Raw genomic sequence first — 19262 nt, 5'->3', positions numbered from 1 at the left:
TAGAGAAACAAACAACAGTGTCATTCATAAATCTAAGGAAGGGAAAGATAGTATTCTTTAAGGTTTGATTTAAACGAGGCAATAGATTGAGAACGTCTTAACTCAACAGGGAGAGAGTTCCACAGTCGAATAGCTTGGAAAGTAAATGAACGATTATAAAATTTGGAAGATGAAGATGGCACAGATAGAAGGAAATTTTGAGAGGATCTAATTGAATTAAGATAAGAGAAACGCTCCTTGAGATAGCGGGGAGTCTATACAATTTGTAGGTACTAGGTATTTATTGTACACCGTGTTTTTTTTGTTTCCCGTTAAATTCGACACGTAGCCAGGTTCATTATCAGGAATCAACCTGTATATCATTTTTAGTTAAATTCACAAAAAAAAATTTTTCGTCATTTTCATACATAATAAATGAATTTATTAGTGTGAGAGACCACATGTCAAAACAAATAACATTAGGAATTGGTAAAGGCTGTCACACACGTGTTCATTAATTATCTTTATTTTTTTAATAACTCGATAACCGTAAGAGTTAAGACGCTACTTTCTTAGAGAAATTAATTGTATTTGATCTAAAGAACCTTCCCTTAAAGTTAACGGAATTCAATAAAAACAGGGTATATATGACAAGTACATGTGTTTTTACATAACTAACTACAACTACTACTATGTCAGTGTCTCACGGTAGTTTCGTTACTAAAATACCTAACTACTCTTATATACGACACCAATAACAATCGTTGCGTTTGTAAAAAGAAAGTTGTTAATATTGATTTTTAAATTTTTCATGCATGATTGTAAGCAGTCTATTTGAGTGAGACTTAATGGACACTGGACACGAATAGCGAAGAAAGAATTGAATTGTTATTCCAAAAACTACATATGTGAGCGGTCTGATTGCCGCTTTCATACAACATTTGAGCATTTCTTTTTTTTTGCCACTTTTATGAAGTGTGATATTTTTGAAAAAAAAAAAAATGCTATTTCTACTCAGAATTAGTAGTTAAAAAATTGTTTCATACGATTTTTCTTATTTTGTTACCATTTTCCGTACATGTTGTATTGTATGGGGTAACAAAAGAGGAAAGTAACAAAAATGTATGGAAATTCTGGGACACTTTTTGTCTCCCAGTGAGATTGAAAGTACTCGTGATTCTGAGTATAATTGACCTAAAATTCCCTAAAACAATCAAATTTTTTTTATTGGCAAAAAAAAAAAAAAGAAATGCTCATTTACGAAAAGAGATGTAGCAATTAGATGTGCAGAATTATTTTCAAGGATTGACCCAGAACTCACCGATCTCTTCTGATGATGATGGTGCTCTAGCTTCATGGTGGCGCATCGGTTGAGCGCAGTCAGCCGCCTGAAGAGAGACTGCAAAGAATCCGCGTCCAGGAACGGATGGTCGTTCTGTACGCCTGACACGTCGATGGGGAACTGGAGGTCTGCAACAAAAAAAAGAGGTTATTATAACACTTTTAGGGCCATTTGCACCAATGAAAATAGAGGGTTGATCCGAGGGTTATATGGAATTTGACAGTTGACAGCACACTAACCCTGAGTTAAGTGATTGGTGCAAGTGGGCCTTACTGGAATTCCAGGGGAAAGGGGGCTGTGTAGCAGTACGAATATGAGCGAGAATTGTCAAATTATCCAATCCGATATCAGACACAGGGAGGACGTCAAAGGGAGATGTCAAAAATGGCGCCTTTAATATAGGATATCCTTCATCCGATATCGAATAGGTAATCTTAAAACGCTCTAGTAAACCCCACCGCAATACTGTACAAGCACCTAATTACACAATTACAATTACAACCTTATATAAACTTTGAAAGCGTGCGCGTAAGTAAAAACAAACGACTATAAGGGTTTTTCGTACTATATGGAAGCAACAACGCACTAAGCACTTTACCTACTTAGTTCGATAATACCGGCCATCGAATTTTATGCTACTCAAACATCACAGTAACAAGTTCTAACGTAATATTGATGTGTATATCTGCTGTAGGTATGTTCTTGTCAGAGGCTAATACGATATGTACACATCTATAATGTATTTTATAAGGAGGTATCGTAGGAAACGTCATTCAAACGCTATGAATGAAGCTTGCCCGCGCGTCAACATGAAATGAATGAACATCGACGAGTACCTACGTCACACAATTTCATTTGGTGAGGAATGAACAATAATTGTCTTTGTAGAGCGATAGGTGTCTCTGTATCAAGAGCGCATGTTATCACTTGTGTTATCTATTATCTTGTAGTTATCGAGGTATTTATAATGTCTTTATTGTATCGAATTGGCTCATTTACTAATTTTGTTTACTATTTTTAACCCCCGATGCAAAAACGACGGGGTGTCATAAGTTTGACGTGTCTGTTTGTCTGTCTGTGGCATCGTAGCTCCCGAACGGATGAACTGATTAAGATCTAGTTTTTTTTTAATTTGAAAGCTGAATTAGTCGGGAGTATTCTTAAATAAATATTATAGGACAGTCTTACACAGATTGACTGAGGCCCACGGTAAGCTCAAGAAGGCTTGTGTTGTGGGTACTCAGACAACGATATATATATAATACTAGCTTTTACCCGCGGCTTCGCCCGCGTAATAAAAGTATTCTTATTGAAACGTTTACAAAAAATAAGATTTTCATTTGGATCCGTAGGTTTCTTTGTAAGTAGGTACATCTGTCCGCGATTATTTCGATTAAGGTAAAGCGGGGCAATTCTCGACTGCCATTGTAACTGATCTATTTGCTGTACGGTCAGCCAAGAAAGTGGTTTACCACTTTTCGACTCTATTGATCGAAAAGTGGTAAACCACTTTTTTGGCCGACTGTAAAGGTACAGTCGGCCAAAAAAGTGGTTTATGTGTAAGGACACATATTACTATTGTTTTAAAAGAAATTCTTGCAATGATTGTAGAATTATTACACAGCGACCACAGCGTAGGTAGTAGGTACGAATATGTATGTATTTTACCCAGTATATGAATATTTATACTGGGGAAACTTCATAATACAACCCACATAGCCAGTATCTCGACGCTATGGTCGGTAGGGTAAAAAGTACTATCTTGCATTATCGCTTACAATTTTTTCCATTTTGCTTATACTTATTGCAAACGTAAACATATAAAAGGCAAGCAAACAACGATCTTCTTACAGCACATTGAATGTAATAGTTATTACAGTCTACAGATGCAGGATACTCGCCGATGCCTACTTACTAATCCCTTCCCACTGAGCCACCTGCATTTTACACTGCCTATCCCTATCCCTATCCCTATCCCTATCCCTATCCCTATCCCTATCCGCCGCCGCCTACCGCTACCCCTATCCCTATCCCTATCCCTATCCCTATCCCTATCCCTATCCCTATCCCTATCCCTATCCGCCGCCGCCTACCGCTACCGCTACCGCTACCGCTACCGCTACCGCTACCGCTACCGCTACCGCTACCGCTACCGCTATCCCTATCGCTATCCCTATCGCTATCCCTATCGCTATCCCTATCGCTATCCCTATCGCTATCCCTATCCCTATCCCTATCCCTATCCCTATCCCTATCCCTATCCCTATCCCTATCCCTATCCCTATCCCTATCCCTATCCCTATCCCTATCCCTTCCCTATCCCTATCCCTAACCCTATCCCGTCCCGTCCCGTCCCGTCCCGTCCCGTCCCGTCCCTGTCCCTGTCCCTGTCCCTGTCCTTGCCCCTGTCAAATTATCATGCTAATAGGAGGTGAACTTTGAAAAATCCTTTCTTAGTTCTCCTGGAACTTCCGTGTCAATTTGAAATCTCTTGAACCAGAAGTAAAGATAAAAACTAAACCTATACTTATGGCTATTTTGGATATTTTAACCCCATTGCACAACAACAGGGGAGAAAATTTCTTTTCCACCTCATTAGATTTTAAAATCGTTGTATTTATCGTGATCAGCGACCCGATAAACCATAAAAACGATACCCATATTGTGTTTTTGACTTTACCCCCTTTGCACCCCTTTAGGGGTAAAATTTTCAAAAAAACCTGAAACATGTATTTAGTCATATGTCTTTAGAAATCCTCCTGTGAAGTTTCGAATAAAATAGTCAAACTAATCTTGTTTCCCCATACAAACTTTGAACCCCCATTTCACCCTTTTAAGAGGAGAATTTTGAAACATCCTTTCTTAGTGCTCCTCTACACTATATAAGGAACATATGTGCCAAATTTAAAATCTCTAAGACCAGCGGTTTTGTCTGTGCGTTGATATGTCAGTCAGTCAGTCAGTTTCTTCTCTTATATATTTTTTTTTGATATTTTAACCCCATTGCACCACAACAGGGAAGAAGGTATTTCATTTCCGCCTCGTTAGATTATAAAAACGTTGTATTTATCGTGATCAGCGACCCAATAAACCGTAAAAACGATACCCATATTAGTTTTTTGACTTTATCACCCCCTTTTCACCCTTTTAGAGGTTAAATTTTCAAAAAACCTGAAACACGTCTTTAGTCATATGTTTTTAGGATCCCTCCTGTGAAGTTTCGAATAAAACAGTGAAACTAACATTGTTACCCCATACAAACTTTGAACCCCCATTTGACCCCCTTAGGAGGCGAATTTTGAAAAATCCATTCTTAGTGCTCCTCTACACTATATGAGGAACCTACGTGCCAAATTTGACATCTCTAGGACCAGCGGTTTCGGCTGTGCATTGATATGTCAGTCAGTCAGTCAATATCTTCTTTTATATATTTTTTTGATATTTAAACCCCATTGCACCACAGCAGGGGAGAAGGTATTTCACTTCCGCCTCGTTAGATTTTAAAAACGTTGTATTTATCGTGATCAGCGACCCGATAAACCATAAAAACGATACCCATATTGATTTTTTTACTTTATCACCCCCTTTTTACCCTTTTAGGGGTTAAATTTTCAAAAACCTGAAACACGTATTCAGTCATATGTCTTAAGGAATCTTCCTGTGAAGTTTCGTATAAAATAGTCAAACTAATCTTGTTTCCCCATACAAACTTTGAACCCCCATTTGACCCCCTTAGGAGGTGAATTTTGGAAAATCCTTTCTTAGTGCTCCTCTACACTATATAAGGAACCTACGTGCCAAATTTGAAATCTCTAGGACCAGCGGTTTCGGCTGTGCGTTGATATGTCAGTCAGTCAGCTTCTTCTTTTATATATTTAGATATACAAACTTATATACATAGAAAACATCCATGACTCAGGAACAAATCAATGCCCTTACCGGGATTCGAACCCGGGACCGCGGCGCAGCAGGCAGGGTCACTACCGACTGCGCCAGACCGGTCGACAATTTACAGGTTATTGTTTGTGTAATAAACGTAAATAGCTTAATAAGCTTCACATCAAGGATCATCATACATATTATATTTATCTATCTGTACTACATGTAGGGTTAACAGCGGTGAGTAGATATAATGTTATACTTATAAAATAAGCAAAAACTTGCAACTGAAGCTGAAAAGCCGTCACGCATGTTAAAAGGTTTCAGCACAAACAGGGGTTTGTTATTCCTATAAAATTATGCGTACGAGAGAAAATACAATATACTTATCATAAAAACTGGTAAAAGGGAAAATAAACCATGGGCGTATAAAGTTATTTTAGGTAAATATATGTCTGGTCTTCTGAAGGTATCGAATTACAGTATAGTAAATATGTCAATTGAACCCCCCTCCGTTAAGTTGGGAATAAAGATATATCTACATATTTCATTTTTTTGTCTAACATTAACTAAATATGTCTTACAAATACAATTTCATATTTACATTGTTACGCCACGACTTATTAAGTAGGTTTGAAATCTTAGTTATTCCTGAATTTTATTTTAAAACGGTTAATCGGTTTTCCGAGCAGTGTCTTGACGACAGTGGATATGGTTATTGGGATATGATGGCCTTTCAAAGATCTCTCTTTGTGATTTCAACATTTCCAAATGGAATCCATGATGGAAGAAAAACAAAAGCTAACGTTAGAAATATTAGAATTAATAACCCTGAATTGAAAATACGATGGCATAGCAATGGAGCATGAACAAATGGGTTGGAGATTTAATGTACTGTATAATTTACTATTATAAATGGCAGTTACCTTTTACTGGATCTTTGTACCATAACAAAATAATTGTAGGTACTTATTATATTAGTCATTCGAAATAATTAATGTAAGATTAGGAATTGCTAGCGGCAACGCCTTCCAAGACATAAATAGGCTATTGGAATATACATATGAGCTTTTTATATTTATAGGCGAATGCCTTAGAAATTAACTATTAAATACATAGTTATGTTACCAAGAAACTAAATAGAATTAGCTCTTAGTAACGTTTTTCGTATGTTGCCCTCGAGTATCTCGGCAGTCGACATTACACGTAACATTCCTAATTAGTTTCAACAACATGACGTGATTTTCCAAAATAACCTTATGTTTTGTGTGGTTCAAATGATCTATTCAATAAAGTACCTGTTATTAAGGTAGTCCGTGTTATCAAGGTAAACATATATAATGTAATAGGAAATCTAAATATTAAGTTATGATTTACTGTGTAAAATCATGTAAAATTTATTATTTTTAAAACATATTTTTAGTGGCCGTTCAATTACTTACTCATAATGATATAAACCAGTTAAATAAATGCACTACCTATTTTTTTTATACCACGTCGGTGGCAAGCAGGTATACGGTCCGCCTGATGGAAAGCGGTCACCGTAACCTATGGATGCCTGCAACTGTTATAATCATAATAATCATAGTTAATGAAGTTTTTCTGAACCGAGAGTACCGAAATATACCGTCCTTTGTAAACCCAGCCTGAACTAAACTCGATTACGTTGACAGAACGGGATCTACATAAAGCTTAGTGTTCACTCTCAGTGTAAATACTCATATGTGTAATACACGCTGCCATTACATATATGTTATATTAGTTATTCAGTCTAATATTTTATTTCACAGCACTAGATACCTAGGTAGGTCAGATAACGCTGCCGATGATAGAAGTTATATAAATTTTAATCATTTAGATATTGACATAATAAGGGCCTGTTTACACGGTGCGAAAACTCGCATACAAGTTTCATTACATTGCGGTATTTGATTGTTGTGCCGAATATATGTAACCTCCACACTCCAGTGTAACTGAAATCAAAGAATATAATACTCACTGGGCTGAAATCGCAAGCGAGCGCGTGCCGTGAAAATGGCCCCTAAGAGTATGTACGTGTCACAACGCTGCAATGGCTCACTTGCCATTTGCGCAGCTGAAATGCGTCTTTGTGTTTTACCCTTTAGTAAACCGAGTTAAATCTCGTCCGGATTCTCGCACGCCAGCAAAGCGTACATTTCCCACTGAAATTGGATTATTCCGGAAATTTCTGCTACGAGTAGTAGAGAGCCTTATTTGTAAGGGTTAGTTAGCGTCGCTGAGGGTGAAGTAGAATTATTACCTAATATGCCCGTGTATATTTGTTCTTTGCTAAGATTTATGGACTAGATGGTAGTACCGACAAAAAATAAGTGTGGACATACACCTAATTTATGTTTTAGGAGGCGAAGAGAGGAGAACCATCAACCTCATCATAACTTAAGAGCGCGGCAGTCATGGTGGATCAAGCCTTTTAGTTTCTTCATCTTGCGCATAATTTTTTTGTCTTGAAATTTTCTGTTTTAGTGAAATTTAGTTGTCAATAAAACTGAAACATTTCTGTACAATAAAGGTTAGGTAACTATTTGTGTTTGTAAATTATTTTGGTTCTTGCACTTCCGTATATACAACGTGTTTCCGGTAACACTCAAAACCTCAGACACCCCAACTGATTTTTATTTTTTTAAACTCATCTAGAGTATTCATCTTTTAATCTGATGGTTACTTTTTATAAAATTGAATTTTTAATTTTCTGTACAGCTCTACTTGACTGTTAGCTCTACACTCAATAAAATAATTGCTAATAACTTCCACCATAAACAATAAAACTATTTATTTGTGTACGTTACTGCAACGACATAAAGCTAAGATGTCACTAAAACACTTTAAAGCTTTGTCACTCAAATTGGACAGGTAATCGCAGTAAGCAAATTTAAACCCAATATTCAAAATGACAAGGCTGTAATTAGGTACGAGTTCAATTTGTTATGACTTATGATAAACAAAAAACGTCAAACTTAGCGGAAAAAATAATCGTCCAAGTCCACCAGTATTAATACCCCTAAATACTAAAAAAGGTAAACAACCTCTAGCAATGCGATATACTCAATGTTGTCTTACGAGTACAATATAATAGCACGTAAAAAATAACTAATAATACAAAAATAAATAAAAAAATTACCCCCATCAAGATATAGCTCAATCGATTCTACTCTCGATTCTGAACAAACTGTTTCAGGTTTTTAGTGTTAAGTGAAACACGGTGTATTTTTCATGAATAATAATTTAGCTTAACATTTCACTTGCCCTACAAGCGAATTATTAAATTAACAAGTTCCAGGTAAACATTAATTAGATATGCACAATATACCGCGACTTCTGCGAAGTTTCTTGTTAATTAATGAAAGCCAATTATAATTTTGACGAATGCATGTCTCAGTTAAAGAATCTGAGGTGATATGTATGTGTTTACATATAGTTGAACCTCGATAGCATGAGCTTCAAGGGAAACGGTTAACGAATTGAACGAGGTTACGTTTACGTCTTACGCCGTGGCTTGCGTGGGCGACGGTCGTGCGATGGTCGCGCGACGGCGATGCGACGCATACGAAATCAAACCTTATCGATATGGAAGTATGAGACACGACGGCGACGGTCGCGCGACGGTCGCGTGACCGTCGCCCACGCAAGACACGGCGTTAGGGCCAGTTGCAAAATTCGTCGAAAAAGTTTGGTACAACCGACCCATAGGTATGTTTAATTACCTTCTCTTGTAGGTTTTTGTTACAGATGTAAAAATCATGAAAAACTTGTATTCAAGAGGTGGTATTAGCTATTAAATATCTTCGATAAGTGTATACACCTGTCAAACTGTATACTAAATATTTTCGTAATTTGACATGTGTAGGTATTTGACTCTTATCACCCAAACGGTGCATCTGAACGTCTCTCGAACGAATCTCAAACAGCAGCCTTAGCGCATGATTGCCGCGAGATAGACTACCCGTCCTTATGTCATTAATACAGTTAGAAAAAGACGTATTATCTTTCTCGCGGCGACATTACAACATATCAAAATATTTTTCTTGTTTAATAACACAGCTAAATATAAACTGGCAATGACGCCGACCCTTATAAACATTTATCGCAAACGTCACGATCCGCGAACAATCCCTCAGGCAATCTTCAAGTCACCAGGTATTCACAACTGGGTCGCTCACAAAGCCTTCGGTATCGCGTGACGGCATTTCCGGTCGGACCGGAAGTAGCGGGGGAGGTTCCGCCGCAGCCTGTCCCGCATGTAGGTCGAGGAAATGGCTGCGAAAAACTGATTTCCTCGTGTTGGTGTGATGGGTGATATCTGATTTTGAGAATATGACGACTATTTCCGATTTGCGACTTGTGGGCGTTGGGTGTTGGGTATTATGTGTAGGTAATAATGGTAATTTCAATTTCGACAATTCAAAGAGTTAAAATTATAACTCTCATGTAAGTTTTTTTTATCTTTTTACTAGCTCTTGCCTGCGGCTTCACTCGCGTCAGAAAGAGACAAAAAGTGGCCTTTGTCACTCTCCATCCCTTCAAGTATCTCCACCTAAAAAAATCTCGCTCCCTTTTGTCCAGAAAGACGGACAATCAAACAGACACACGCACTTTCCTATTTATAATATTAGTATGTATTGAGGAATGGATCGGACGGTTTTTACATAATGCCTTTTCTTCTAATTGCATTTCCTGCAACAACTTGAAATATTAATCAAACAGCTAGTGTTTATATCATACTCCTAATGCCAACATATTAATAAGCTTTATTTTTTTTACAAAAAACCAAACCTATCGACGATAAAATGTTTGCATAAATACATTTTTCTCCGCGAATTCCCGAAAAGTTTCAAACATCAGTTAAATCAAAAAGGTTAAAAAATTTAACGAAATTCACAAATTTTCCATTTGTATACACTGTTCAATTTTTTACGGTTGCACGGTCAGAGAAACTTTTTTGAAATATTGAAGTTCTCAGCATAAATCTGTTGCTGGTTTTTGAACAAAAGGGTCATCATTTTTATCAGGAAGTTATTGTTTTCATGTTACGGATCCCTAATGTTTAACAAAGCTTATTTACTGTAAAAAAAATACTATTCTTATTTGAGTCGAATAGGATTAAAACTGCAGTAAAATTTAACAGTTCCTCGAAGATGTGAGTAATAAGATGCCACTGCGCTATGATACCGATCTGAGAGTGTTACAAAGTGTCCTTTTTTAAATAAAAACGTATTTTTGGACACATGACTAATCCGATCCGATTAAAGTGCCATAAAATGTAATAACTGCAGTCCTAGTTCTCAATTTAGTGTAAAGTTATACACAGCTAAGTTATGCTTAAAATTTGGACTAAACTTAAAAGGTAAAAGGGTAGCACTATAGTTGCATAATTTTACGGTATTCCTATCAGGCCAATATGATTGGAAAAAGAAAATAATTATTTTCCAACATGTGCCCCTGTTTTAAATAACCGATACAACCAACAGGTAATACACGCCTCTTTGGAGTTTAGTTGAGAGTTAGGACACATGAACAATATATTGTACCTACCTATAGGTACCTACTTAATGTTACGGTACCTATACATATAAAAATTCCTACGGGGCCAATATACCTAATTGGAAAATAGTCGTTTTCCAATCGGTGTCCCTGTTTTAAATACCAATAGAACCAACAGGGGCTAATATTAGCCCGGGCGCAGTGGAGCGCGGGCTCTCGGCCCAGTGCGCCCGCCTTTCATCCCAAACCCTATACCTGTTGGGTACCTTCATGAATGACTGGCTGGCGATGAGTGTTTGAAGATTCTCGACTGAGTGCCATTCATTAGAGTGTTTGAAGGGATTTTTGTTGATGTGATACTCTGCGATTTGTAATAAAAATATTTAGGTATTTTTTCTCAGGATAATTTTCCATAGTAAATAGGATGATGGAGAAAAATTTTGATATTACTCTCACGTGTAGAAAGAAAAATATAGAGTAGTACTCACTTCAAATTACATTAATGATTTGATTGTATTGTAAAAATAATTTTCGTACTTACCTACTTAATTATTCATGTAATGCACAGGCCCAAGAATTAACTAATTTTAAAGAAATGACGTAATTAATTACATCATCACTGCGGGTATTTAAAAAATAAAACGGTCAAGAGCAAGCCGGGCGAAATTCAATGAGGGATCCGTAGATTCCAAAATTAACTTATTAATTACAATAGGCAGCATTCGTTGAATGTGTTATAATATATAATTAGTTTATAATATGTTCAAGTAAAAGGCATTTCGTCACTACTTTTAAAAAATCTCGTATCTCGAGCAGCGTGTGCTCCTCAAAGTTAAAACGCAGTAAGTCTATATGCATTCCATACATACTTACTACAATTTTCTTTTCATTGACAGACGAAGATACAAATTTTTTTTAAAGTAGTGACGATTTGTATGTTTTATTTTAATATAGTTTTTACCTAATAAATGAAATGGTCTGTGATGGTTTTTATTAAAGATTAATTGAAAGATCTGTTATTCAACAACGTCGAAAGCTAAAAACAAAATCTCTTGTTAACGTATAGGTGGGAATATCTGTACGAAAAGAGAAGAAACAGAGAGACAGACGAGACGGACAAAGCGAAACTGTAACAGGGGTTGATATTTGACAACGGATCTCCAAAAAGCGGTATCGTAGAAGAGGATTAAGGATAAGGTGCAACAACCAGAGTGTTATCATTTCACTGTTCTAAAAATGCAACTGTAATCTTATACCTACTTAGGGCAGTATCTTTAGCGATAAGGGACGGGCAACAAATAATGGTTTTAAGTGTATGCAACATGATTCATGTTTTTAGAGACTTATCATTCGCTACTAATCTGTCATATTATTTAAAATGACTTCTTTTCGGAGCGTTTTACTAAATTTGTGTACCTTCTAATAATAACCTATTGTTGTGGGCGGTAGAGCCAAAATGCGATTAACTTTGGGGAAAAAAATTGAAGATGGGTTGCGTTGCGGGCTTCGCTCAGGGGCGGATTATTTTAATCTATGTTCTGTTCCAGCCTAGCCGCCGCAAAAAGCGGTTGTTTTAGGACCGTTTTTAAAATCTTGTTGGGTATTAAATATACAAATTATAATATTTATGAAATCCGGATATTTATGAACAAAACATTATGATTGTGTAAAGGAAATCAAGTTGACAGGCAGCAGTTTAATATAGGTACCAGTTTAACTTGTGTTATTTTTTGTAGGTCTTTCATAATGAAATTTTTGAAGAACTTTCATAATGAAAATTTAACACTAGATTTGCTAAAAATCCACGTTTCTAGTTAGGTTTCACAAAGGGTCAGCCGTTGGCCCTTTTACCTTTTCATGTCAACCGCACTCATGGCGTCTGAAGTCTATATAAGTAAGTATATGTATATTTACCTTCCTATGTTTATTACACGGACATATTTCTTTCTCAAAATGAAATTTCCATTCTGCTGCAGCCAGGTGACAAGGTACTTGTAAATAAAGTACCTATGAAAAATTACCATGCTGCTAGCTTTACTTAGAACACAAAATCATGCACAAACTACTTTTCTTATAATTTATATATAGATAAAGTATAATTGTTTTTCATATACTTGACAGATTTTTCAGAAAAATGTCTACGATCGCATTTCCTCGTACAGTAAGCTTAAATCCGTCGACGTATCAACACCAAACAACAAAGTTATTAAACTCCAGTGTTCGAAGAAAACACAACATTGCAATCAAAAACAAATCCCATCAACGAATCAATTCATGGTGTTGCAAGAATGGCGGCCATTGGTGAAGTTAATCGAGTCCACGGGCCAGCGGATACAGGCTTTGATGACCTTTTAGCGGACAATGCTTTATTTATACAGTGAGTAGCCATGTTAAAGTGATAAAATAACATGAATGAGAGTAATGACCCTTATAGTTTATTGGCAAATCGCTGAATTAAGTGTTTAGTGGTACATTGATGAATCGACACGACCGAACGAACGGGCTCCTTTATTTTAGTCCATGGGCCAGCTGGTCCAATTTTGCCAAACGGTATAATTTGGGGGTACTAAGTTTCCTTTTTACAGCAGTTAGGTAGGCTTATAAGGATGTTAAAAAACCATGATTGCCATCTCAAAATGGTAGCTAAACAAAATGGCCGCCAATCCAAGATGGCGGATATTGAGTTTTAAAAAATCGACCATAACTCCAGAAGTATTGGTCCGATTTCATTTTTATTTTTTTTAAACGAAAGCTCTTTTTGTGTACTTAAATACTTGTCATATTCGTTGTTTCGCTAAATTCAACCATTAGTTAGTAATTAACGAAAAATGTAAAAAAAATATCTTTTTTTCTAAGACTTTCTGTCAAAAATCATGTTTCTACAAAATACCTTGCATATTCTAATAAATATTTAAATGCAGAAAAATAGTGCCATTAATCACCTTTAATTTGATGTATAAAAGATACCGATTTAATTTACAAAAACACATAGAGGCTTTAATTTAAAGCTGCCTTCGTTGAAATTCACCGTTGTGCATACAGTACTAAAAGCTTCAGGTTGGAGTGCATAGAGTACTAAAAGATGTATGCAATTGGGGTGCATACAGTACTAAAAGACGTTGTAGAGTACAAATATGCTGTTTTTAGTTTATTTTAGCAATTGTACAATTAGAATAATAGTTTATGTTAATAGAACATGATAGTATCCATGAGTTTGTAGATAATCTATAGTACTAGGATAAAATTTGTTTAGATACCATATGCGCAACACACCTCAATGATGAAAATTAAGTATTTAAGTGTACTAGGTATATGACTAACATGTATCGAGACTGTCAAGATAGAACCATTAACCTTTTGACCGCCACGGACGGCCACGGTGGTCACCGGAAATTCTTGCCAAGGACGCCAACGATACGGACGCCAAATGCAATAAAATTGGGACTCCGTAATGCCTAATTTCGCTCATATATTCTCGAATTCGCAATGCAATTCTGTTGTGATTGTGCCTGGGAGACGGAATACTCCGTCATCATCTTGCGTATAAGATCGTATTCCGGATTGAAAATAGTTCCGCATTCGAGGACTCTCAGATTTGAAAAAAAAACCTACGCACGAGCGGGTTAGTGAAGAGCACCCCCAGAATTCGGGCAAACTTTAGAAATGTTCTTTAGTACAGCATTAATAGATGTTCCTTACCTATATTTTACCGATTACTAAACAACGAAGCCGTGAAATACCGGATGGACAAACTTTGAGACATTTATCACCGCTTAAAGTAGAGCCAAATATGATTAACATGTATTGTTGGTCATTACCGAACGAAAAACGTTAGAAGACGTTAATAACAGACTTTTTAATTACCTACTCACGTGAGTTGAATTTTCATAAAAGGTGTACCAAAATGCGAATGTTTCTATGCAACCTGCTATTGAATCAGAAGAAAAGTTAGCACCCGTATCGACGAATCTCAATTAGTAGAGAGTAACTCCGGGGTTATACAATCTGGCCAAGTTTTTAAACAGGAAGGCATTTATAAAAGTCGCAATAGGGATGATAGATGTATAAATGTATGCCTCGATTACCTTCGATATGCGGATAACATGGTCATCTTCAAAGAAGCACATGTTCCCCGTCAGATACCGATGATGTATGCCGTCGGTGAGTGTTGGGTTAAAGTAGTTAAACATATAGAGGTATGTACAAATTGAAAGTTACGGCAAGGACAGGCTTATCCAAAGCTCCATATTTCAGCCTTTATAACAAGTAACAGAGGACAAGTTGTCCGGAACAACAAATACCTAAAGCTTGGGTTAAGGAATGCCATAAACGACTAATGGCGGTAAGTCATAATAACAAAATCATCCTTCAATGGACCAAAGGACACAGTGGATCTCGAGGTGATGATGCGGCCTACGAGCTGGCCAGGCAGCTGGGGTCGACTGCTGATTCTCCCGATGCCCTTCAGCAAGGTATGCTGAATAGGAAACTACACACAGCACACTGGCAAAACCAGATCAAATGCTTCAGTCAAACAAGCCAAGCCTAGCATCAATGGAAAACTCACAAAGACGCTCCTTCAACTAGGGAAAGTCCGCCTGAGAATGGTAACCAATGTCAGAACAGGTCGTAGACTATTTAACAAACGTATTTTCATAACAGATGCTATGAACATTCCCCTGTGACGAGGGTGCCTGTCACCTGGTGATGGAGTGAGCAGAGTGGCTCCATACAGGAAAAAACATCTCGGATCCCCGAGAGACCTCTCCAAAGTTCTCCTACTCAACATTAAAGGTCTAATAGGATTTCTCGAGGAGATAAGCTGGCAGGACTAGCTAAATCCCCCACATCACGCAAAATAGGCACAAAACGTCGAGTTGTGGCGAACCATAACACAATACAGAGACTTGGGTCGGCCTCGCTGCCGGCGGAGATCACACGGAGGACTTGGATGCCTTTTGTAGGCTAAAGGACGTATTAAGGGCAAGGATGCCAGTTACTGGAGACCAACATGTTTGATCAGTGTGTAACTGGGTACTTCTCACCGTGACATAAGCTATTGCGAGACGTGGACACTAACAATGTACTAAATGAAGAGGCTAAAAGTTGCATATAGAGCACAATACGTTCGGTATGTCTTTCTACGATGGAAGCGAAACGAGATGATGCTGATGCGGCGACGGGTGAGAGTTATAGAGACCGGATTGCTACTCTAAAATGGGCTTGGGCCGGGCCAGGGCACGTAAGTCGTGATTGAAGGTGGAATATGCGTGTATTGTTTTGGAAGCATGGCTCAGAAACAAGACCTGCTATAAAAGTTCGAAAAATTAATAGCGGTAATATGTAATACATTTCTGTGCGTAAATTAAGGTTTATTCGGTAGGTACCTATATCACGTTGTTTAGTAGTCGGATACTTCATAGATATTCCTTATTAATGCATTATAGTGCATTTCTCAAGACTATTTTTCTTTTGGGTGTGTTCTTCACCTTTTGTATGCAAGGATTACTTTAACTAAATATAAGTTTTCTCCAACACGGATCAGAGTTAGGCTTAACCTTTTAAACGCCAAATAGTGAAAAAGAATATGTCGTGCCCCGGACACCAGACAGACGTGGATCGCGATTATTGGAGCAAAATTAGGCGTTAAGAAGGCCCGCATGGGTCCCCAATAGGGTTGCCAACTTTTTTTTAGGGAAATATAGTATTTTAGAAAATTCCATCTAAAAAATATAGTACACCGAAATAAAATATAGTACGGTACACATAATCGATAACCAAGTCGTAGAGATCGTTCTTTCTGTCCACTCTAAGGGGCTCCATTCGGTTTTCATCGATTTTTTACAAGTTTTGTGTTGCATTGGTTCTCTTATTTAAGTATCGTCGAAAGTTGTATGGCCGAACATCACTTCCTAACTCACGTTTCGCGCAATTTTATTCCGCCGAATGTTCATTTTCCAACTTATTATCTTATTTGCCAAGCTCACATTTACCAACTTAACATTTGGCCTTTTTAAAAAAGCAAACTTTCATGTTGTCGAATGTTTTACTTAGCGTAATATATAACTAGTTTATTAATTGTATGTAATATACCAATTAATGTTTTATTCAACACCAACAATGTATATGGCGTATTTCGAAAAATATGCAATATTGAGTCTTCTATCACTTTCTAAATGTATTGACAGGTATGCAATTTTTACTTACGTACCTATTAATATTCTTTTAATTTCAATAGTTACCTACTTACTTTTTTTGCAAGACCCATATTAAAAAAAATACCCATATTATAAGTACTTATATTTTTGATGAAATTTGACATTGTTTTAAAAATATTTTTTTTAATGAAATCTAGACTTTAATAAAAATGCAAAAGCTATTTTAGTTTAAACTAATTAAGGCAAAAATTTTGACCAAAGAACCAGTTTCCGTCCTGAAATAGTTCAGCTTTGATACTAAATATCACAGAATTAATGAGCTGTGAAGTAGGTACCTAATTATGGGATGCTAGTTTGTTTAAAGACGATTCTGTTACTATGATATGCTTTAGAAACTATCGTAATATTCATAATACCAATAGATTCAAATCGAAGCTCATCGGAGTAGAGAATCCCCTTAAGAAATGTCGTTATTTAATATCATGGAAAAAATACAAATTTTTGCAAACAACGGTGGCTTTATACGTAACTGCAATATTTGCAGAACAGAACGAAGTAATTAAATGTACAGTGAAAGTCAAATATGAATAAAAGCGCGAGCGGAGCGAGCGCGAAATTTTTTTCAGTATCGAAACGCCGCTCTTGGCGGTTTGACCCTAGTGTAAATTCGCCACTGGCATGGACCCCAAAAATATAGTACTTTTGCGTACTATATATGCTTCATATAGAATATAGTACGCTGGGCCAAAATATAGTACAGTACTATATTATATAGTACGGTTGGCAACCCTAGTCCCCAATGTAATTGACAAAACTGATGGCCATGGTTGGCGTCCTTAGGAAGCATTTCCAGCGACGGCCATATCCGCCCATGGTGATCAAAAGGTTAATGTGATGAGATAGGACCTCAACTATGTCTAGTTTATTTATTTTGTATTATCTCGGTTGGTTGGCGCTGCATCACTAAAGAAATTTTATAAAAATAATCAAATATCTAAAACTGTACTTTACCTATGACATATTAAATATTATATTCTTAAAGCTAATGGATTTCGGATACTATCATGTTCAGTTATTTTCTTAATTGTAAGTACAATTGCAGAAATATACTAAAAACAGCATATTAGTAATCTACAACTTCGACCTGAAGCTTTTAGTACTGTATGCACAACGGTGAATTTCAACAGACAGAATTAAAATTAAGCCTCTATGTATTTTTGTGAATTAAGTCTGTATCTTTTATACATCAAATTAAAGGTGATTAATGGCACTATTTTTCTGCATTTAAATATTTATTAGAATATGCAAGGTATTTTGTAGAAACATGATTTTTGACAAAAAGTCTTAGAAAAAAAGATATTTTTTTTACATTTTTCGTTAATTACCAACTAATGGTTGAATTTATCGAAACAATGAATATGACAAGTGTTTGAGTACACAAATGGAGCTTTCGTTTAAAATAAATAAAAATGAAATCGGACCAATACTTCTGGAGTTATGGTCGATTTTTTAAAACTCAATATCCGCCATCTTGGATTGGCGGCCATTTTGTTTAGCTACCATTTTGAGATGGCAATCATGGTTTTTTAACATCCTTATAAGCCTACCTAACTGCTGTAAAAAGGAAACTTAGTACCCCCAAATTATACCGACTTCTTCACTGGCCCATGGACTAATTTAGTCGGATCTCTATAATAATGATTAACGAGTAAATTGATTAATGATAAGATACAGTTTTGTTTTGATATGGACTGTGTCCGAGAACTTCTGGGGCCCATTTCTAGAAGCTACAAGTTACAATTTACAAGAGGTTGTCAATGTCTAATATGACAAGTTGGAAAGAGACATCATCTTGTAACTTGTAACTTTCAGTTTTGAGAATTGGGCCCCTGAAGTGAATATGAGTAGAAGTCACTACAAGTCTTCATAAATTTGTCAAGTTAACCTACGATAATAGATAAATATATTAGGTATTCTGTGATCTAATAACTATACATATATTTCTAAAAATATCTCTATAAAACAATAATTTGTTACTTGAACAGTAAATAAAATTTTAATTAAGTAATGTAATAAGTTTATCGCACAATGATCTTACAATACATACATATTCTAGAGTGGTAAATTTCTTAGAACCCATTGAACCCATTTCTCTCAATTACGAGAAACATTTCAATTCGCCCGCATAATTCTTACTACAAATAATAATTTCTCGCAATTGATGGTACAATTTACTTAATGTATTTATATTTCAAGTAAATGATTAAATAAGGTATTCAAATCAAAGGTTCTTTGAAACATGACTTGATTTTATGAGTCTTGCGCATCCAAAAATCAACAGTATTGAAAGAAATAAAGAGGTACAATTATCAATTTATCATCAA

General features: G+C 36.3%; 1 protein-coding gene across 3 annotated transcripts in view; it reads right to left on the bottom strand.

Annotated features, from left to right (window-relative positions):
• LOC125230139 (rho GTPase-activating protein 7) overlaps positions 1 to 19262 on the bottom strand; it is a 311981-nt gene that overhangs the window by 43952 nt on the left and 248767 nt on the right. For all 3 annotated transcript variants that reach the window (XM_048135175.1, XM_048135189.1, XM_048135182.1), the window contains one exon: positions 1301 to 1449. In XM_048135175.1, coding sequence (XP_047991132.1) covers positions 1301 to 1449 — 149 coding nt within the window. The remainder of the gene's footprint in view (positions 1 to 1300; positions 1450 to 19262) is intronic.

This window comes from Leguminivora glycinivorella, chromosome 1, assembly GCF_023078275.1.
Source record: "Leguminivora glycinivorella isolate SPB_JAAS2020 chromosome 1, LegGlyc_1.1, whole genome shotgun sequence".
NCBI classification, from domain to species: domain Eukaryota; kingdom Metazoa; phylum Arthropoda; class Insecta; order Lepidoptera; family Tortricidae; genus Leguminivora; species Leguminivora glycinivorella.
Note: the sequence above shows the minus strand (reverse complement) of the source record. Positions and strands in the feature narration are given on the sequence as shown.